The sequence below is a fragment of the Artibeus jamaicensis genome, unplaced genomic scaffold (genome assembly GCF_021234435.1).
Source record: "Artibeus jamaicensis isolate MK-2021 breed Jamaican fruit bat unplaced genomic scaffold, CSHL_Jam_final scaffold_847, whole genome shotgun sequence".
Classification (NCBI taxonomy): domain Eukaryota; kingdom Metazoa; phylum Chordata; class Mammalia; order Chiroptera; family Phyllostomidae; genus Artibeus; species Artibeus jamaicensis.
The window spans coordinates 28,882,056-28,903,092 of NW_026522057.1; the positions used below are offsets into that span (position 1 = coordinate 28,882,056).

The 21,037-nt window shown below is 59.5% G+C and overlaps 2 protein-coding genes and 1 long non-coding RNA gene across 5 annotated transcripts; 2 read left to right on the forward strand and 1 right to left on the reverse strand.

Annotated features, from left to right (window-relative positions):
* ICMT (isoprenylcysteine carboxyl methyltransferase) lies at nucleotides 1–8,995 on the forward strand. The gene is made up of 5 exons (XM_037154268.2): nucleotides 1–291; nucleotides 1,009–1,097; nucleotides 2,030–2,199; nucleotides 2,978–3,195; nucleotides 5,713–8,995. Exons 1-5 carry the CDS (start codon nucleotides 97–99, stop codon nucleotides 5,893–5,895), a joined length of 855 nt encoding a protein of 284 aa, XP_037010163.1. The 5' UTR covers nucleotides 1–96; the 3' UTR covers nucleotides 5,896–8,995.
* RNF207 (ring finger protein 207) lies at nucleotides 8,886–18,091 on the reverse strand. Of its 3 annotated transcripts, none has more exons than XM_037154242.2 (17): nucleotides 17,696–18,089; nucleotides 16,916–17,048; nucleotides 15,739–15,883; nucleotides 15,572–15,653; nucleotides 15,418–15,493; nucleotides 15,206–15,331; nucleotides 14,756–14,802; nucleotides 14,532–14,604; nucleotides 14,377–14,445; nucleotides 13,972–14,040; nucleotides 13,789–13,892; nucleotides 13,106–13,292; nucleotides 12,785–12,970; nucleotides 12,469–12,520; nucleotides 12,041–12,158; nucleotides 10,933–11,007; nucleotides 8,886–10,221 (listed from the first exon to the last, which is right to left on the reverse strand). In XM_037154242.2, exons 1-17 carry the CDS (start codon nucleotides 17,884–17,886, stop codon nucleotides 10,050–10,052), a joined length of 1,905 nt encoding a protein of 634 aa, XP_037010137.2. In that variant the 5' UTR covers nucleotides 17,887–18,089; the 3' UTR covers nucleotides 8,886–10,049. The 3 variants fall into 3 exon arrangements, 2 of the variants coding, with proteins under 2 accessions (XP_037010137.2, XP_037010138.2); XM_037154243.2 differs by having other exon boundaries at nucleotides 17,692–18,089; XR_005083779.2 differs by lacking the exons at nucleotides 8,886–10,221; nucleotides 10,933–11,007 and having other exon boundaries at nucleotides 12,069–12,158; nucleotides 12,289–12,520; nucleotides 17,696–18,091.
* Nucleotides 17,458–20,309, forward strand: LOC119055924 (uncharacterized). Its single transcript, XR_005083781.2, has 3 exons — nucleotides 17,458–17,710; nucleotides 19,752–19,899; nucleotides 20,223–20,309. It is a non-coding gene; the product is annotated as an uncharacterized LOC119055924 (long non-coding RNA).
* The last annotated feature ends 728 nt before the right edge of the window (nucleotides 20,310–21,037 follow it).

Genomic DNA, 21,037 nt, shown 5'->3' on the forward strand with positions numbered 1-21,037 from the left:
GCTGGCGTCGGCGGCGTAGTGCGCAGGCGCGGCGGGCGGGCGGGTTTCCCTGGGCTGCAGCCCGCGCCGTCGCCCGCTGGTCCGCCGCCCTGCGCCATGGCGGGCTGCGCGGCGCGGGCTCCTCCGGGCTCGGAGGCGCGTCTCAGCCTCGCCACCTTCCTGCTGGGTGCCTCCGTGCTCGCGCTGCCGCTGCTCACGCGCGCCGGCCTGCAGGGCCGCACGGGGCTGGCGCTCTACGTAGCCGGGCTCAACGCGCTGCTGCTGCTGCTGTACCGACCGCCGCGCTACCAGGTGCGGGCCGGCGTCGGGCGAGGACCGGGCGGGCTGGGTGCGACGCGCGGGCACCCTCCCGGAGGTCCGGGTCGGGTTCGGCCGGGAGAGGGGCTACTTCCCCCAGTGTGTTCTGTGGTCGCGAGTTCAGGTGGCAGGAGGGACCGCTCCTCACCCGGTTCGGGGGCGTGGGGCCCTCCACCCGGCGGGGCGGGTGCAGAATTGCAATTGGTGCGGTTCAGCAGCTGCGGCAGATGCGCGTGGGGTGAGGAGTGAGCGAGCCTACGAGTTTTATGTAATTGAAGGTGTGGAGACCTACCTGCTGTCAAGTCTGAGGTCAGAGGTCCCGCAGTTACCCGGAGGGGGCCGGGCGCGAGAGTCCCGGGTGCCCAGACCAGGTTCGCTGTGGTGACTTGGGAGAATCCTGCCAATAAATTAGGTTCACACAGTTTATCCACAGCCCTGAGTAACAATGGCAGCTAGAACTTATGTAGCATTTGCTCCTACCTCCTTTACATGGAGAGCCTGTTAAAGGGTAGGTACTGATAATATCCGCATTCTGTAGATGGGGAAACCGAGGTCCAGAGGGTTAAGTTACTTGTCCAAGGCCACACAGGCAGAGTGGTGGGCGCGGGATTTTCACATATGCTCTAGGTGCTTGCCGGTGGCCCTATCCCAGGAAGTAGGGTGAGCGCGCTCCAAGGACAGCAGGTGACACTTCTTTTGGGTCTCTTCTAGATAGCCATCCGAGCTTGCTTCCTTGGCTTCGTGTTCGGCTGTGGGGTGCTGCTAAGTTTTAGCCAGTCTTCTTGGAATCACTTTGGCTGGTAAGAAGGATTTGGGGAAGGGGGGGCGGGGGGGGGGGGACCGGGGCTTGAGGGTAGGGTGAGCAGATCAGCGGGTGAGTGGCGGTATTTCGTCATTCCTGAGTCTCATCTCTGGCTGGCTGAAGACTGTTTAGGGTTCTGTGGAAAATGGACATCCATCTTCCACCAAGATTCTCACAGCTTGGACCTTGAAGGCTTGTGCCCATCAGTCGCTTCTGCTGCTGGCAGAAGCAATACCCTGGTACCCTCTCCACAGGTGCCTGCAGCTGCAGCTGCTGTGACATCTGCCACCGTGGCGGGAAGGGGCAAGGTTCTGGCCCGTCTTCACAGGCCTGCGCCGTCTCCGATTTCCATTAGGGCACATCTCGTGCATCCCCAGGGCCAGGGGAGGATTTTCCCCTCCACTCTGATTTCAGTCTAGCCCCTCATGCCATCTAGTCCCTGACCTGGGTAAGAACCAGTGGCTTCAAGGTGAAAAGTTTGTCTCCTGTTATCAACACTGAGTTGTCTAATTCTTTGTTGCTGGAGTTATTTAATTTTTTACAATGTTAGTATTTGATGTACATTTCTACTTTATTTTGCAGTTTCCCACTTCCATGTTTTACCGTGTGCTGTGTCATTTTAGAAAGGCGAGAGGGCCCATAATGCCTTTGTAACCTGCGTTTGTTTGTTTGTTTTGCCTATGACATTCAAAAGTGTAGTCCTTTTAAAAACTCACTTTCTGTGAACCTGAGGGAGTGATATGGGTGCCTGAGGTCCACTCTCAGACAGGTGGCAGTAGGACCTCATTGCAGAATTCAGGGACAGTTTCACAGACCCAAATCTGCACTTCGACTTATGGCTGTTCCCTTACCCTGACTTACCTCCCTCTGTCACTCTTTAATTTCTTACTCCAAAAGTTCAAATTTCACCTATTTCTATGTTGTAAATAGGTACATGTGCTCACTGTCATTATTCCACTACTCTGAATACTTGGTCACAGCGGTCAACAATCCCAAGAGCCTGTCGCTGGATTCTTTCCTCCTCAATCACAGCCTGGAGTACACCGTGGCTGCTCTTTCTTCTTGGGTCGAGTTCACACTTGAGAACATCTTCTGGCCAGGTCAGTGTGCCCGGCTCTCCGTTCTGGGGGGGGGATGAGCAGCTTCCTCGCCAGCTTGGTGACAGTGACCTGGGTTCACCTGTCAGGTTTAATCTCCCCGAGTGATTTCCCCAGGCCTCTGTCCTCACTAAGCTCTTTATAGAGGACGGGCTTGTGGATTCTGCTTCTGGAGTTTGAATCGAGGTCATGCTGACCTTTTGCTTTAAGCCCTTGCGTAACGTGGTGCATCGTGGGATATGAAGGTCCTACCTTTGATCACTGTGATCCTAATTTTACAGTCTGAGGAGATTTGGATCTAGTCCTTTTATGTGATTTGAGAAATGTCATGTGAAGCTTTTATTAGCAAAAGCTTCTGCACCAGGCACCTCCTTGCAAGTGGAAGCCCCTGCAGCGAATCAAGTCAAATGCATGTTGTTCCCAGCATTCAGCAAATGGCCAAGGCGGGAAATACTGGGTCCTTCTCTGTTTCACTCAGCCGTCCTTGTCCCCAGGGGAAGGACAGGAGCCTGTGGCAGGGCAGTGTGGACTGAGAGCCTGCCAGCTCTTTGCCAGCATGCTCTGATGGGGTTGTTGGCACTTGAAACAGATGAACAGCACAACTTAGGAGGATGTGTTTTGCTTATACTTAAATTTTAATGTGATAACAAATGCCAGTTGCCCACGAGTGTGTTTTCCACCATGTTCCTGTCTTTGGAAAATAGAGTCGTCATGAGCATCCAAGGGGGGGAGCTCCACAGTCCGGAGTTTCCACTCCCATTTTTCGCCTTATCTCCTGCAGAACTGAAGCAGATCACCTGGCTGAGTGCCACGGGCCTGCTGATGGTCGTCTTTGGAGAATGTCTGAGGAAAGCGGCCATGTTTACAGCTGGCTCCAACTTCAACCACGTGGTGCAGAACGAAAAATCAGAAACCCACACTTTGGTGACTAGTGGGGTGTACGCCTGGTTCCGGCACCCATCCTACGTTGGCTGGTTTTACTGGAGCATCGGAACCCAGGTACGGTGTCGGGGCTGACACTGGTCTCCTTTCCGTTTTCCTAAACCATAATTGACGTGTCAGTCACATAGCACAAAATTCACCGGTTCCAAGCGTGCCGTTCAGCAGGTTACAGTGTATCATGAGGTCGTTGTCCTCTATAGGTAGATGCACCTGCTCCCTGTCACGGTTCAAGCGAGAACTAAATGAAAGTCAAAGGAACTGGTTTAGTCCTTAACATTTTTGACCACGTGCTTGAAGTATGGGCATCCTAAATTATAGGCTTTTGGTGGGTCTGGGTGCCCCCCCATCTGCTGCCCCCCTGCTCTGCCTCGTTAACTTGGATCTGAAGTGCCCAGCGGGATGCGGACAGAGACAGGGCTGCCGCTCGTTTTCATTGGAAGCTGCCATTGAGGAGGCCGAGGTTGCGGGTCAGGTTTAACGTGACTGTGGAGGTTTGTTCTGTCTCGGGCTGCAGAGTGAGTTTTGTTCCTCGACCGTTGTCTCTCGAATCTGCTCTCTCGGTCCGAGGAGGACTTGGCCGGAGCACACGGACAGAGCTTAGGAAACTCGCCCCCTCGTGAGGGAAACGCGGCCTGGGCCCCCACGTTCCAGGGCAGCGCACGGTCCGTGGGGACTCCGGTGGCCCCCAGTGGTCACCCCACAGCCTTCATTCATTCATTCATTCATTCATTCATTCATTCATTTAAATCTTTACCCAAGGCCATGCCTTCATTGCTCTTAGAGAAAAAGGGGAGCGGGGAGAGAGAAAGACATTGATCAGCTGCCTCTTGTACACACACTGACCAGGGATCGAACCTGCAACTCAGGCACGTGCCCGGACGGGGGACTGAACCTGCAACCTTTTGGTGTAGGGGACAATGCTCCAACCAACTGAGCCACCAGCTAGTACATAGCATTTGTTTTAAAACTTGCATTTCTGAAACTTGAGACTCTAGCATTAACAGTCACATTCCCTGGGAAGAAATCAGTTATAGTTGAGACACGGAGTTGCTGTCAGTGCTGGCTATGAGCCTGAGGACTAAAGAGGTTTTTTTTTTCCAAATTTCTATTTATTTTTTAAAGAGGGAAGGGAGGGGGAAAGAGAAGGAAACGTCAGTGTGTGGTTGCCTCTCATACGCCCTCTACTGGGGACCTCGCCAGCAACCCAGGCGTGTGTTCTGACTGGGAATCGAACCAGGGGCCCTTCACTTCACACAGTCTGGTGCTCAATCCACTGAGCCACACCAGTCGGGGCTAAAGAGATTTTATACCTTCTTGGCCATAGATCTTTGTACACTGTGACTCAGTACACGGGTGTGTAAACGTGGAGCAAGCCTTTCCCAGGACGGCACTTGCCCTCACTGTGTACAGGGCACTCTGTTTTCTGCCTTACTATCGTTCGTAAGGCTGTTCGTGATTTCGTGGCTCAATACGGCCCGTGGCCTGCGATGAGCAAACCCCCCTCTAGGTCATACGGAGAGGCGTCTGCTGTGGTGGGGGCACAGGCTTGGGGGTCGCTGGCCGGGCGCATCCTCGCTCTGACGTTGACTGGTCGGCCTCCCTGTCTGCACGAGTCACATGGGAGAGTGGCCGCAGCAGCACCTTCGGTCTGCTCTGGGCCAGTGGCTTGTTGGTTTTAAAGGGCTGAGCGTGTGCTGGGAACAGGAAGCAGTGCTGGGTGGGTCAACAGTGATGAGAATAAGGAGTCGCAGGCCTGTGCCTGCCTCTCAGTGGAAGCCACCCACTTTTGGGAGACGCCCATCGGGCGGGTCAGTCAGCACGGCCAGGGGTGGGACTCCCTCAAGGGCTGGATGAGCTTGGCTTGGAAGGACTCATTGGCGATGGATCAGGGGACGAGACGTTCTCATAAGTGGAAAAACCACGAGTCTGGAGGTGAGAGGCAGCCCACGTGGATGTAGCTGGGTGGGGGGGACTGGAAGAGGTGGGCTCAGGTTCTGCGCTCCCACCAGCCCAAAGAGGTGGGTTAGGCCTTGGAGTTTTCTGAGCAGGGCAGTGATTGGATGGAGGAAGGTGTTCCGGAAGCTCCGTCAGATCGTAGTGTATCGGGGACACGGGTGGGCAGTGGGGCCAGAGGCAGGGGCCGGGCCGCTGTGGGGTGGGAGGGAGCGTGCTGGGCTCTGCCGGCCCCGGACAGGAAGGCGAGGGGAAGGCAGAAGGCGGGTGCGCCAGATGAGTGGGAGTCCACTCGTGGGGGCTGGAGGGGGGCTGCTGGCACCCCAGTCTGGGGCGGGAGTCCAAGAGGTCTTCCCGTGCGGGACCCACCCTTCAGGTGAGAGACGCCAGAGAGCACGTGGTTGAAACCGCTGGGATGCGGGTCAGTGCCAGTGGGGCAGTGACGGTGTGGCCGCACCCGCTGGCACGCTGGCTGCGGCCCTCAGTGACCTTGACCCTTCGTGTTTTGAGCGTCCTCAGGCCCTTGGCGGGAAGCCCTCTGTGGGTGCTGGCCACAGCCGGTGCCGAAAGAGTGCACAGCATCCGTCCCGCTGACCCTGCTCAACCTCGTGTCTCCGTCAGGTGATGCTGTGCAACCCCGTCTGTGGCGTCGGCTACGCGCTGACAGTGTGGCGCTTCTTCCGGGACCGCACAGAGGAGGAGGAGATCTCACTCATCCACTTTTTTGGCGAGGAGTACCTGGAGTACAAGAAGCGGGTGCCCACGGGCCTGCCTTTTATAAAAGGGGTCAAGGTGGAGCTATGACACGCCAGGGGCTGCGGGGCCGTCTGCCCTGTGCTGCCCGGGACAAGACGGCCTCTGGCCGGCCTCTCTGCAGAATGGATTTTCTTAGTTATTTTCTATGTCACCATCTACTCTTCTGGAATATCAACTTAATACCCAGTGGTCAGAAGGCCTGAGGACCAAAGGACTGCCCCTGTCCCCCCAGCTTCCCGGGGCAGTGTGTTCTTGGGCTGAATCAAGGCAGGGTGAGGATGGAAGGTGGACAAGGAGCACATAACAGCAATATTCGGCAGTGCCCCCGCCCCAGAGGGTGCGCGGGCTGCTGGCCAGCCTTTGAGGCCCCCTTGCACCTAGGCTTGTAACTGAGACCCCTCCGGAGAGGTGGACCCGCTGCTCTGAATGAGGCTTCTTCAGCAGGAAGGGGTGTGCGGGCCCCAGTGCTTTTAGTTAGAAATACACTGCAAGTCCTTCCTGTAGCCGAACAGCAGCACGGCTTCGACCTCCTCATTTCCGCCCCTGGTGCGCAGACACCTGGGAGTCCTCAGGTCCGCATCCTTGTCCTCCCCGCGAGGCACTTGCTCTTCACGTACTTACTCATACCTACAGATCTGCTTTCAGAAATAGCAGTGTGAATTCAAAGGGGACACGGCATTTGTAGCCCCGCCTCTTATTTGGCAGAGAGGAAGCGGGACACTCAGCCGATTTGGCTGAGTGGCTTTGTGTTACCAGGGAGCCCAGGCCCCTGCGGCTTCCAGGCTCCCGGCTCCCACCCTTCTCCCAGGTGGGGGCTGTTGCCAGTGGCAGGCACGTCCAACGCGGTCACTTGTCCTCTATCCAGGAAATGCCCACTGAGCCCCTGCTCTGCGAGAGGGGTTGTTAAACACTGAGAAGTACTGCTCTCCATTCCTTTGTCATTTTAGTATTTTACCACAGCATATAGTTTTGTGTTTTGATTTAAATCTATTACCTATTGATTTCTATGTTCTGATCTCAAAATTTCGTAGTCCCTCATGCCATTTCAGACTCTTCCAGCGGGGTTCAAGGGCACACACAGCTACAGCACTCATGTTGACTCGTGAAAGTCCCAAACAGAGCAACCAGCCCCACCTGAGAGTTAGTCGTGGTTTTATTTCCGAGTTCAGGGAGAACGGTTGGCTCCATGAGTCGAATGCTCCATGAGTCGAGGACAGAGACTTTGAGGCTCTTGTTGAACTCGGAAGGGACAGGACCTCGGTCTCAGTGTGAGGCCCTTGCGTGCGGTTCTGCGGTGGCGCTGGGACACAGGAACAGGACGGTGGCAGAGCCCCGGCTGGAGGGCCGCCCTGACACCACGCCACACCTCGCCACTTCCCAGGAGCCACCTACCTTTCTGTGCCTAGACCGCCCCATCCGCAGAATGGGGTCACTACCACCTACCTCACAGGGGTGTCGCGAAGACTTGGAAGAACAGTGTCGGATGTTTTCAGTACCTAGGTGAGAGGCGACGTTTAAGTAAGAGTTACGTAAAGTGGACACTCGAACCATGCCAGACACTGGGAATGCGAGCTGAAAAGAGCGTTTCCCAACGCAAAATTGGTATTGATTTCAAGAATTCATGGCCTACTTAGTTTGTTCCTTATTTTATATACCAAAGAGTGTGTAGGTCCGTCGGTCGCTGGCATGGCACTTGCTGGCATGAGGACTGGAAAGACCCACCCAACGGCCCTGCAGGGAGTCCTGCGGTCACACTGGCCAAAGCTGCCGCCGGAGCCCTGGTGGGCCCGCGGGACGGCCGCACGCCCGGTCTGAATGCAAACTCGGGTTAGAACAGCTGTAGACTTGTTCCCCAGACCACACTTGGCAGGTGAAATCCCACTTAGGAGAAGAACCACAGGGGGGAGAGGGCGGCAGCCATCCCAGCCCTCTAAGGGGAAGGGCTAGCTACGCCGAGTGGGCGGGGCGTGGACCCAGCGTTCATGACCCCTGGCGGCCATCCGTTTGTGTTTTCCTGCTGGAGAGCAGCTAATGGCAGTTCTGGCTTTGTGGACAGGGAGACAGGGTCTGTTCTTCCTCCACCTGCCAGAGGTCGGAAAGCCCACCATCCTGCCTCCAGGGGCTCAGGAGGCAGGCCTTGCTCTGCGGGTGCTGCCCTCCCCCCACCCCGGGCTTGACATTCTCTTCAGCTTTCAGGGAGCAGGTCTGGGGTGGGGGCCCTGAGAACATTCACACCCTCATAGTGGTCCCAGGGCGGGAGTCAGCAGTTATTGGGGATGAAAGATGAACTACTTAGGGACGGGGTTTGGCAGGTGATTGACTTTCGTCTGGCACTGAGACTGAGCTTATTTTTAACTGTATAAATTTAGCAGTGACCGTGTGCTGAGCAGAGAATCAGGTTAATGAGGTACAGGCTTTCTGGGTGTTCCCCAGAGCTTTGTGGGCAAAGGCCACGTCTCCAGTTCCCTCAAACTAAAAAACTGTCAGGAGATTTCTTTTTCCATTGCGAGTTTTAAAGCACAGATTCTCAAGTAGAACACAGGTGCTGCACAGAACAAAGTTACTTTGAAGCCGCACGAAAGGACACATTTTACAGGGATTTGCAGGCTGGACCGAGAATGGCAATTACAGCACAGGGTGGGGGTCGAGCCCCAGAGTCCCCCAGTGCGTGCAGCCCCCCGCCCCGTTCATCCAGCCCTCTGGGCCGTGGCACGGTGGGGAAATACTGCTGAGCTGGCTCCTTGTGTTAACAGATTAGGCTCCGCAAGTCTCAGCTGCAGCTCATTTTGGTAGCAGCCCTTGTAGCAACCTAGCATCCCCCGCTGTGCACTTTCTCACTGCCTTAGGCAGCTGCCGTCTCCCACCGTCTTTGCTTCTGTAGAGGACCTGGCACTGCCCGCGTGGTGGGGGCTTGCTCTGGGCCCTGCTACGCAAGCCTGCCGCCCGGGCTGGGGCTCGGGCCGGGGTCGGCAGACCAGCCATCGGAAGCGCTGGCTCTGGGAAGTGGACGGCTAGTAGAGGAACTAATGGAGTAATCGTTTTCCTCTTTTTACATGCAGAAATGTTTATTCAAGTGTTTTAAATTGGGTTGTGTTTCACAGGTACTGATACTCTTTCCACACCTGGAATAAAGCTGTACTTGATTTCACTACGAACAATAGCGTGATTATGGGGGCGCAGACACTCAGTGGAGTCACTTCTGGCTCGGAAACGTCTGCACCTGCACCGGGAACCACATGCGTTTTGCCTCCTCGATTCGGCTCTGAATTCCTGCCTCTAAGCAGCTTGTGCGCCATAGGCCCCCATGGAAGGGTGCAGTGCTTTGGCACGGGGACGTTGGTGGCCTGAAATGGCAGGTCCAGGGGTGTCAGTTCACATGTGACCTTAACATAGTGACGTGTGAGCCCAGCTGGTGTGGGGAAGCCATTCGCTGTTTGAACCACTGACTCAAGATGGATGTTTGCTGAAAAGTGTCTCTCTGGGCATCATTTTGCCTCCAAAACTGCCAATCTTAGGTCACATAGGTTCATTTTCCGTTCTGAAAAGTATCAATTTCCACTTGTAAAAAGGGCACCAGGTAGGAATGGGAAAACTTGCTGCCCGCTCCGCTTCAGTAATCAGCTGGAGGCCAGCACAGGGCGCGACTTGAGAGGGAGGCGAAGGCTGCCCTGGAGGCCCCGCCCCTCCGGGCAGGGAGGAGCTGGCGCAGGTTTCTCTCCTCCACTAAGTCAGTGCTCAGGTCCCTGGGTGGAGCCTCCCAGTGGCTCCGGGCTAACAGTGGGGCTGTGACGCAGGAGAAACTGGATTCCTTACAGGATGGGTCTTGTCACCCACGTCCACGGTGGCACGTCCTCATGGGCATGCAGGCGACCCCAGGATGGGGCCACGCACAGGCACCGGGAGAGGCTGGACCAGGGAGTGGCTCGAGGCTGGCTGTTCCCTCATTTACTGTCCCCACAGGCTGGGACTCCTCCCCGGTCACTGTGGTGAGGACCAAGACTTCAGGCCATGTGAACGCAGGGAAAGCAAAGCCAAAGGATCCAGAAGGAGGACCTTTCAGAGGGTTTTTGGGTGTGACCGCCGGGAGACAGTCACCCTTTACCCTTAGACAAAACCATCCCAAGGGGAGCCCCCTTCCTCAGCGTGCTGGGCCCGATGAGCACACTGTGCCAGGCCCGAGCCCCTGGGACCAGCCCCATTGGCTAAGTGGGGTGCTCCCTCTGTGGGGGTCCGTCACCCCCGTTTTTTAGCTTGGGCCTGTGCGGATCTTTGGTTTTTAGTGCAGGCTCTTCTTGGAGGCCGATCAGGGTGTGGCCGCTTCCTCTCAGCTCCGAGGTCTGCTCTCTCTGGTCCGTGGCGCACACCAGGTCACCCCTACAGAAACAGGTGACCCTGAGCTCTGGTCCTCGACACTCCCCACCCTGTTCATGGTGCTGAGCACTTGGGTCGAGGCTCGTGGAATGGCAGGCCTTTCTGGAAGGCACCGGGTGGCCACAGCCTCAGAGCCAGGACTGAAGGGCCTTCCGAGGGACCGTCCTTTTGTTCCGGAGGAGTTTTAGCTGCCAGAGCTCAGTGGTTCGGGCTGCCTCAGCAGGAGCATCTGAGCTGCTCCACGTGGTACATGGGGGGGCGGGGGGGGCACACCTTGTCACCTGAACCGCCCACCACCTCCCTGCCCCTTGGCCACTGGGCTCCTGCAGTGCAAGCCCCGCTGTGACAGTGACCTGGCTGCTGTTGCACATTCTGTCCTCTCTCTGGCAAGCATTTTGGCAAACACTGTGGCTCTCCTGACAGGGATGCTCAGTCACTTTTCTCACGAAGTGAATTACGGCCGAGTGTGCTGGCAGCTGTTGGTGGTGTCGGGTACAGGCAGCCACCAGCACCGTGTGTGGGCCCCGCCCATCCAAGTCGCCTCTGTCATCTGTGAGTCACTGTTCAAAGTCTCCCTCCACATTACAAACCCGTTTGGCCCCGTGTTTTACAAACCGAGGCCCCGCTGAGGCCGCAGAGGGACCAGAGGGGAGAGAAAGTCCGTGGTCTGACTCTGTTGTCCGCGCCTGCCCAGGGTGGAAAGACCTGCTGTACCTGGTCTCGACGCCTGTGCCGTCATCACGCACGTTTTGTAGATGCTCGGAATCCTCGTCCACAGGCACCTGAAACCTGTCCGGGAGGAGGCAGACCCTGGAGTCTGAGGCGCAGTGGGGCCAGCCCAGCGCGGGGTCTGAAGCTCACCGTCCACCCGAGAAACAAATTCACACACACACTCAAGAGCCCCGCCGCTGCCCCGGGCTTTGGCCCTGAGGCGGTGCTGACTGAGGGCGGGCCTGGGCGTGGGTGGGAGGTCGCTGCAGTCCAGACACACACCCAGGTGGGGCATGGGCCCGGCAGGGCCAGCTGGCCGGGAGGGACCCCGGGCGGGACAGGGTGGTTTGGGAAGGCCTCGCTGTCGACACTCAAGCTGAGGCCTGAGTGAATGGGACCCGGGGGACAGTCTGAAACAGGAGAGTTCCAGGCAGAGGCTGGGAAGTGCGAGCCAGTCTAGTTTCTTGGGTGGGGGGGAAGGCCACTGTGAGTGGCATGTGGCGTAGTCAGCCCTGGGTAGGGAGGACCCGAAAGGGCTGTCAGGCCTGCTGTGGTGGGCTGTGTTGGCGTGAAGAAGACCCCCGGCTGTGCGACAGCCCGGAGGGCAGGGGCGTGTGTGACCACGGGGGCTTGGATGGGGGGCGGCTGTGGAGACACAGCAGGCGGGTCGAGGCAGTGGTGTGAACAGGACTTGGGGTTGGGGGGACCTGGGGGTGAGCGGAAGCCCGGAACTGGGGTTTTCCCGGACTTCCTCCCGGAGCTCCCGGAGACTGATGTCATTTAGCAAGGTGACCCTGGAGGGGCGGGATGTGGGCGGAAGTGAGGTTCTGCTGGCCTTTGCAAGTGTGACGTGCCTGTGAGACATCCAAGCAGAGAGCCCCTCCTGGGGCAGCTGGAGGCTGCTTTGACTTGCTCCTGAGGGCTCAGGGGCTACTGTGCGCCGGGAAGCAGGAGATCGGAGCAGCCCACGCATTATGAGTTTTGCAGATGTCAAGCACCTGGTCGCCCTGTGACTTGGCCCACTGACTTCCAGGAGGGGCTCTTCCCAGCGTGGGCAGCTTTCCCACACACGCCAAAGTGGCTTGGCTCCCTGGGGCCACCCTGGTCTCACCTGGGCTGCAGCCGCTCCTTCACCTTGGCAATGGAGCGGACGTAGGGGGTGATGTGCTTGGTGATGGCGGTCAGGCAGGCGTTCTCCTGCTTCAGCTGGACAAGGTCACGGAGCTGGGCTGTGGGGGCCAAGGTCAGAGAGCTGCGTCTCATTGGCTTCAGAGTCTCAGCCTCCAGCCTCTCAACTTTTGCTATCATTACCTCTTTAGTTCAAGAGCGAGGTAAGGCACGTGAGGGCGTTCTACTCACTGGATTCTGACCTCAGGTGCATCATTTTGGGGCCAGTTAGCAGCTGGGAGGCCAGGTCAGGAGTGAAGGGGATGAGCACGGGGGTTTTCAGATCTGGTTAGTGGGTCACTGCTTTCCTATCCCTACTGGCACAGGGGTTAGCACTAGGACACGGTGCACCCAGCAGCGGCTGCCTGGGACCTTCATAAATCTCCTGCTCGTTAGCCACCCGCTGGTAGGATTCCTCCCACATCTGAAAGAGAAAGTAAGTTGGATGTCGCGTGAGTTGGCATTTCCACTGGTGGAATTTCTGCCCTTCGCCACTCACAGCTGGAAGGTACCCCCAGCCCGTTCCTGGGGTTCCAGGCAGCAAAGACCCAGGTTCCAGAGCCGCCACACCAGGCCTCCAGGGGCCCAGCCAACAGACTCTTCCTCCCCAACCTCCCGCCCATCTGTCCCTGGCGACCCAGTGTGCTGACAGGTGGGCTGCCTGCAGGCGGGACCCCGGCGAGGCTACCTCCTGGAAGACGGCTCTCATGCCCTCCACGGAGGCGTACTGCGCGGCGATCCGCACGTCCACCTGCAGGGCCCTGTGCAGGATGTCACCCATGATCTCAGCCTTGATGAGCGAGTGATGCTTGGTGAGGTCCCGGTGCAGCTCCTGGACCTGGTCCTTCAGGCTCTGCGTCTCGGCCTGCAGATGCTACAGGCCAGAACTGTGAGTGCCCGGGCCCCGAGGGAGTGGCCAGGACCACGTTTTACCACTGCACCCTGGGGAGGAGGGGTGGGGCCGTCCCCAGGTCACAGGTGGCGGGGGTGAAGGGGTAGGGGCCCTCACCCGGTAGGAGTCCTCAAAGTGGCGGCAGTGCTCCATGAAGGGCGTGTCCTCCCCCTCTGCCAGCAGCACCCTGGTGCTGATGGACCGGTGCAGCGTGGGCTTCTGGACCGGTGGCCCTGACATCTTCCCTACTGGGGAAGGGCAGCTGGGCACCCCCAGCCCCTTGGGGCCTGAGCCCCCTGCTAACCTGGGGAGGGAGCCAGTGTGGATGCAGAGAAGGCTGGGGGCGGGCCTCTCCCAGCCTCCCAGGGCCTCTCCCAGCAGACCGCGCCCCAGAACCACCACGGGAGCCCCAGAAAAGCCTGATGCAAGGCAGCACCCAAGACCAAGGGCATCGGTGCGGTGTTTTTAAACCTGCAGGCGGTGTCAATGTGCGGAAGGAGAGGCCGTAAGGAGGCTGGTCCAGGGCAAACTCGAGGAGCCTTCCCATTCACTGGGCCCTGGGGCCCCGGCTCAGGCCTTTCTCCTACCTCCTCCCAGGTCCGGGGCTTTCTAGATTCTGGTGGGGTCCCCACCCTGTGGTCCTCCCCTGATGGAGGTGCCCCAGACGGCTGCTTCCCAGACAGCACACTCGCTCTCCTGCTTGGCATCGTAGGCTTGGGGTTCAGTGAGCTGGGAAGGGCAGTGCCCCACCTGCCCCAGCCTCTCAGGCACCGAACCCTGACAGGGACCTTGTTGCTCACGTGTTGGTGCTGCCCCCAGCACCTGCTGCCTGGCAAGGCCCAGGAGGCGGCAGCAGCAGCGGTTCCAGGCAGCGGGAGAACTCTGCACGGTGGTCGCTGATGATCTGGGCGAGAAAGACAGGTCTGAGCCCTGGGAACCGCGAAGGGGCCCCAGCTCCGCAGGCCTCCCGCCCCTCCCTGCACCTGGCTGCTCCGAGAGGGCTGGAGGCGATGCGGCTGTGAAGCGATGCCCTGCAGCCTCTCAATCAGCTCCTACAGGGTAGGGGTTTTTAGGGGGGTGAGGGGGAGGCCCCAGAGCAAGTCTGTCTTGCACTTTCCCTGGTGTTGGTTGGAGGCTGCAGCCTTTCCCTGGGACTGGCTGGGAACCCCCATGCCCCAAAGCCCACAGGGAAGTCTGGGCTCCAGTAGGTGCTGATCTCTGGGGGGCAGAGGCTTGTGTTCCCTCCCGGGCTCCGCTGTCCTTTTAAAGGTACATGGCGGGCCCCTACAGGGTTTATAGATGATGGTGTGCCTCCGGGTGACAGTCTCCAAGGCGCCGGGTGGGTTCCTGCTGGGGAGGGGGGACCCCAGAGGAGCTGGGGGACTCACATAGCCCAGGTCCAGAAACTGGGCCTTGTTGGCCAGGCTGAGGAAGGAGGAGCAGATGACCAGGTGAACCTGTGGGAGGGACACCGCTCAGTGCCTGGTCTGGGAGGGGCCTCTGGGCAGGGGAGCCTGGCCCTGTGCAGTTCTGCCCACCTTACCTGCAGGGTGGGCAGCAGGGTGGCCAAGTGGGAGAGCTGCTCCTTGAAGGCCTTGTCCTTCTCCTCATACTGGCTGGGGGAGGGGCAGGCAGCCTCATCTCCAGGGGGGGCTGCCCACCCCCCCAGGGGCCTCAGGGCCCCGTGGTCCGTCCTCTGTGCACCCTTCCCTGTGCCCCGAACAACCCTGCCCTCCCTCTGCGGGGGGCACGTACCCTCCCACTCACCTCTGCACGGCCCGCAGCAGCAGCTCTTTCCTCTCGGCCAGTTTGTCCTGGGAGGGACAGAAGCTGCAGGCCGTGGCATGGGCCCTGCCCAGCTGGGCCGCCTCCCAGCTCCCCTGGGCCCCGGCCACACCTGGTGCACTGGCTCGCTCTGCAACCTGTCATGGGGCCGCCTGCGCCAGAGGCCCTCCTTCCTGTATCCCACTGCTGGAGAGCGTCACCTCCTGGGGGAGGTATTCCCTGGCCACCCGCTGACCCAGCACCGACGGGGACGGGCCCTGGATTCCCCATGGGAACTCTCCTGGAGACTGGGATGAACTCCTGGCGCAGCTCAATGTCTGCCTTCCTGCTACACCGGGAACTCTGGGAGGGCTCTGGGGGGCGTGTCCTATGTCATGGTCGTGGCTGATGAGGATGCTCAGCCGTGGCCGTCCTGTCCTCTCCACTCCTCACCTGCATGCTGCCGAACAGGGCGTGGATGGCGGCTTCCTCCTCTGCTGCGCTGCACCGCACCTCCTCCACCATTGCCTGCAGCAGCCCGATGGCCTCCTGGGTGGCCGTCTGCAGGGCCTTCACGCCCTGGGGACAAGGTGGCTTCAGTCTCGTGGGCGGTGCATGTGTCCCCGACCCCGTGCCGGCCAGTCGGCAGGGCACCCCGTGCTCACCAGCACCGCCTGCTCCAGCCGCTCGCAGCCCTGCACGTAGGCCGACTCGAGGTCCACGCAGTGGGCTCGGCTCTCCCTGTGGGTCACCCGAGGGTGAGTCAGGCTCAGTGCCTCACTGCCCCCAGCTCCCCGGCCTCCAGCTCCCTCGACCCACCCCTGCATGTCCCGGAAGCAGCGGATGCACAGCAGCGACTTCTTGTCGGTGGAGAACATGATGTAGGGTTCCGCGTGCAGAGCTGTGGAGGGTGGCAGTGAGGGCTGGGCGGTTCTCACCCCTGCCCCCTCGGTTCGCCCCCATCCGCCCTGACCAGCCTCACTCACTGCACTTCTGGAGCACGTCGCGGCTGCGCTGGCCCAGGGCCACGATGTCGTGGCGTGCGAACATGCGAGCCCGGTGTGTCTCTTCTCGGCAGTGAGCGCATAGCGGCTGCCCACACGTGTTGCAGAAGTACGTGGTCTCGAGGTCCTGTGGGCCCAGCGCAGGCTCAGCCCGCCCACTGTGGGGAGGAGCCGGGCCCCACCGCCACCCCTGTGGGACCAGCCATCTCTGGTCCCTCCATCTCTGGTCCCAGCCTGGGGCAGGAACTCGGCTCAGTGCGGCCCTTCCGTGTGACCCCAACTCTCTAGTAGACCCATTTTACAGATGAGAACCCCCAGGCTCAGAGAGTAGGGAAGAGGTTCTCTCTGGGCAGGTGCCCTGAAGGGGCCTGGCCGGGCCCTACATGAGGCTGGGGCAGGGCAGGACTGCATTTGCAAAACATTTCACCTATAACAAAAGTGGGTGTGTGTGGAGACCTCTCAGGCCCCTGCTTATGACCCCCCAGTAGTAGCCACATGGCAGTGCCCACCCTGGCCAAGCGGACGCCAAATTTGGCTGGGAGAGGAGAGGGGGCGAGGGCTTGCAGTCCCCTTGCGCAGGCCAGACCCGGGCCGAGTCCAGGGCGAGGCCCTGACTGAAATAGCGGCCATAAAAGTACAAGCTCTTACGCTGGCATTCGAGGCCATTCCCCCTGCCGCTCTCATGTCCTCCAGCTGGTCACCTCTGTGTCATACAAGACCTAATGCTTGTCCTGTACCCCCCACGCCCCTCCCTGACTCCTGCAGGGGCGTCCTCCTGGAACTGAGGATACCTGTCCACGTTCTGAGGACCAGAGTCCCACGTGCCCCTCACAACCTGCCCTCAGCTCGTTGGTTTGTTTTATTTTTTCCCCTGGGCTCAGGGGCAGCGTCACCACCCCCCCTCCCCCCCATAGCACAGGGCCGCAGGGGCCTGTTCTCAGCTCTGAGTTTGCCACTGTCTGGCTCTTAGCACAAGTCACTTGTCCTGAACTTTTGTCCCCCCACCTGTAAAGTGGGACCCATGTTTGGGATCCGGGGTGACTGAAGGAGCTGCTGGAGGAGCCCCAATGGATCGTCCCCTGAGGATGAGTCGGGTGCGCTCTGCCCGCATGGGGACCCCGGGACCTTGCACCCTCGCCACCCCCCCAGGCGCCCCTGCCTGCTCGCTGCACGCCAGGTCACAGTTGGCACACCGCACCACCTCCAGGCCGTCCCCCGAGCTGTCCACGAGGAACTGGAGCAGCCGGTCCACTGGAGGGATCCCGCCGGGGCCCTTCACCACCGTCTGGTGTCTGCGGAGAAGCTGCGGCCAGGATCAAGATGCCCCCTGCCCTTGGCTCAGAACCAGTTCCCACCCCCCACCTCCCAGGCTGGAACTAAAAATAGGGCAGGAGGTGGGGTACCCAGCAGGCTGGCATCTGCTATAAATATCTCAGCCACTGCTCACTCTGACCCAGTCCTGCACAAGTCCTGGGAGGCAGGGGGTTGTCGACCTGGGGTGACAAGGCAGAAGCCTGTCCTCAATCCCCACTCCCTGCGTGGGGAAAGTTGACTACGGCCACACCCAGGTCACTTGAGCTGGCACCACCGGCTTAAATTGACCAAGGATTTCAGGCACTCCCGAGGGAGGTACTGGGAGTGCCCTAGCTGGTGCAGTGTTGAGATGGGGCTACTCCAGTAGCAGCTGTAAGTCCCCACGTGACAGGTGCCCTAGCCCCGCCCTTGACCCCTGACCTTCCGTGGGAGGCCCAGACCAGCAAAATGAGCAGTGGCAGCCGGGTGCATCCTCCCCGGCAGGGCGGGCTGGGCCAGGGGCAGCCTTTCCCCCTCCCCGATTCTGATGGGATACTGCGCCTCGCTCCCGGCACAGAGGTCCTCGCCCGGGCAGGGCCGGTCTCCCTTCCCAGGACGGGCTCCGTTGGCGCCTGGACTCACTCACTGGCACAGCGGGCAGGTGAGGAGGCCGTCGGCGGCGCGGCCGCGCAGGCAGCCGGCGCAGAAGTGGTGGAAGCAGTCGAGCAGGCACGGGCGCTCGTACTGCGCGTGGCACAGCGGGCACACGAGCGGGTGGCCGTTCGCAGCGTCCGGGGCATCTGGGCCCTCTAGGGGCGCGAAGATCGCTCCCGACATCGGCAGGGCGTCCGGTGGTCACGGAGCCGGGCGAGGAGCTGCCAGGGCCGCAGCCGGCTTTGGAGCGCAGGGCGCAGGGAGAATGGGCAGGGAGGCGGGCCGAGGGGCGGGCCGGGCACCTGAGCTCCCAGCCTCTCCCGCACCCCCGCGGGGCCCTGGGAGGTCAGGCCGCTGCACCCAGCAATGCCTCCTACCCAGCGGCCAGCCTCCCCCTGCCTCCACCTCTCCCACCAACTCTTACTCCCGCCCCAGGAATTTCCCCTCCCGGTGTCCTCGGAGTGGCCAGCGGGCGACACCCCTTCCGCGCTGGGCCACACCGTTGCTCGGCTGTGGCTGTGGTGTCCCCACCGCCTGCCTCAGGCTCTGCCCGCGGGGTCCTGCCGAGGCCACTCGGTCCCCAGTGCGGAAGGGGGAGAGGCAGGGAGGCTGCTGCTGCAAAGGGCGGTGCTACGCGAGGGTCCGAGGCTCAGAGCGGGAGGGTCCAGCTCCTCTTGGGAGGACCGAGTAGCCGCAGGAACGCGGGGGCCTGTACCCACGGGGCTTGAGTCGGGACAGAAGTGAGTCCCCACGGCCCCGTTTTCTCCATGGCCAATTGGGGGCGACAGATTGGTGGATGCCCCTCCAGGGACATCCTAGTACTGGCGAGAGGCGTGAGAGGGTCTGGGATCCCTGACCTCCCTTTGACTGGTTAGGGGCTCCTGGCCGTTATTGAACTCTCAGAGCCTTTCACGGAGTGCGATGCGCTGCACTAGGCTTCCAAATAACTAGGCCGCACCCCCTTCATCAGGGGAGCTCCCGAGAAAGGGCCCCCTCTGACTTTCTAGGCCTAGCAAGCGCTTGTTTGTCCCAGTATGATTTTCTCCGGAGCGCCCTTCATCCCCGGGTCATCCTCCGCCTTCCTTTCACACTGAGCTCTGGGAAAACAGCTGCCTCCCACCCCCACCCCATCCTGTTCTTGCCCTCCCTGAAATCAGCATCAAATCCAGACCCTGACCCACAGAAAGGTGCTCAGTAAAGCCTTACTCATAAGCTCTGACTGGTGTGGCTCAGCGGACTGAGTGTGGGCTGCAAACAGAAGGGTCACCCGTTTGATTCCCAGTCAGGGCACATGCCTGGGTTGCTGGCCCGGTTGCAAACCAGGTCCCCAGTAAGGGGAGTGTGAGAGGCAACCACACCTTGATACTTCTCTTCCTGTCTGTCTCCCTCCCTTCCCCTCTCTAAAAATAAATAAATTGGGGAAAAAAAGCCTTACTCATCAGTTAGAAACATCTGGGAGATAAAAATTCGAGCTGGGTTTTGAAGGATGTGTAGGAGTTTGCTGGGGAGGAAAAAGGAAGTGAATTCTGGGCAGACACTACCTGCCCTTTTAGGGTCCTGCCCAGCCCCGGTTCGTTTGTGCTCCAAGTCGTGACAACAGTAATGCATTCGGGCCAGACCACTATTCAGTCTTGTACTCCTGACAACTGACAGCCACCTTGGGAGTAGGGGTCACCCTAGTAAGTGGTAGAACCACTGTACAAAATTGGGTGGGTGCTTTATAGATGAATGATGCCTTAGTTTCCCTCTAAAGGGGCAGCAGGAGCAGGGTGTTTGCTCCTGATACTCAGCCTTGGTTAAGCCATCCATTCCTGTCTTTGTCTATTTGGACACAGTAGGTATTGGGTGTCTGTCATGGGCCACACACATAGAAGGGAACACACCAGCCAAGGTTAACGAAGTACAAAATAGACAAGTACTTTAATGGCAGACAGTGTTACAGGCCCCGGAGAAAATAATCAGGCTGTCGTGATGGCCAGCAGCTGGGGTGGGGAGCTGAGGAGCAGCCCACCTGACCACCGGACCCCCCCCCCCCCCCCGGGAAACAGGGGCCCTGAGGCCAGGACACTGCAGGGTGAGGACATAGCTGATGCAAGAAACGCCAGGAAGAGTTCAAAGCAGAGGGAACAGCAAGTAGAAGGTCCCAGGAGCTGGAGTTAATTTACAGGAAAGAAAAGAAGACCAATGTGGATGGAGGTAAAGGGACTCAGAGTGGGGGTGGGGCTGAGACTGAGGGTGTGGGCTGTGGGGGTGAGGGTGGGCCCCCTGACACTCTAGACAAGAGACGACAGTGAGTCAGGGATTCTGGGTGGGGTCGGGGCTGCAGACGCTGACCTGGGGAGGCCTGTTTGGAGGCAGAGCCAAAGGTCAAGTGTAGACTGAAATGAGAGCAGCTCCCTGCCCCCGAAGCCCTTCCAGTTTGGGAAGGAGGAGGGAGGGACCTGTGGTGCCAGATCTGAGAGAAGCAGGAAGAGGGGGACTGAGACCTGCGCTGGTGCTCAGCGGGCAGATGTCCCCAGGGACCTTGACGGAGCTGTCCGGTTGGAGAGCTGTCCGGAGCTGTTGGACCAAAGCCTGACCAGAGCGGGTACCACCGAATATGGGAAGAGACTGCAGACAGCACACCCAGGAAGAAGACTGTAAAGACTGTGCCTCTGTTCAGGCTGCTGCAGCAAAATTGCCAGGCTGGGGGACTTCAACCCCAGACACGTCCTTCTCACAGTCTGCAGTCTGGGTGGTCGGAGACTGACCTGCAGTCTGCAGGTCTGGCTCCAGGTGAGGCACCTCTAGCTCCACCCTCATGGGGGAGACAGATCCGGTGTCTATTTTAGAAGGGTGCCAACCCCACCATGGGGCCCACCCCTATGACCTCATCCCAAAGGCCCCACCTAAATCCATCGCACCTGGAGTTAGCACTTTCCCCCCAGGAACTGAGCCGCTGTTTGCAGCAGAGATGCGGAGAAAATCGTTGGAGGGAAATGGTGGGGGTCAAGGGGTCGTTTTTTTCCTTTTTTAACAAGGGAGATGGTAAAGAACAGTCCAGAAGAAATGATATGCTGATGATTTCATGGGAGGGGGCAGGGCTGTGGGAGTGATGGTCTCCAGGAGGCACACGTGTGCAGGTAAATGCCTCAGATGGGGACAAGGACACTTCTTCCACAGTAACAGGAGAGGGAAGGCAAAGTCTGGGGTGTAGATGTTGCTGGGTGGATAGACTGGGCAGTGCTACCTGTAAACTCTCTTTGGATTCCTTCAGTGACCTTGAAGAAAGGTATGGACATCATCAGCTGAGAGGAAGGTTTGGGGAGGAGCACCTGGCAATGTGGCCACAGGT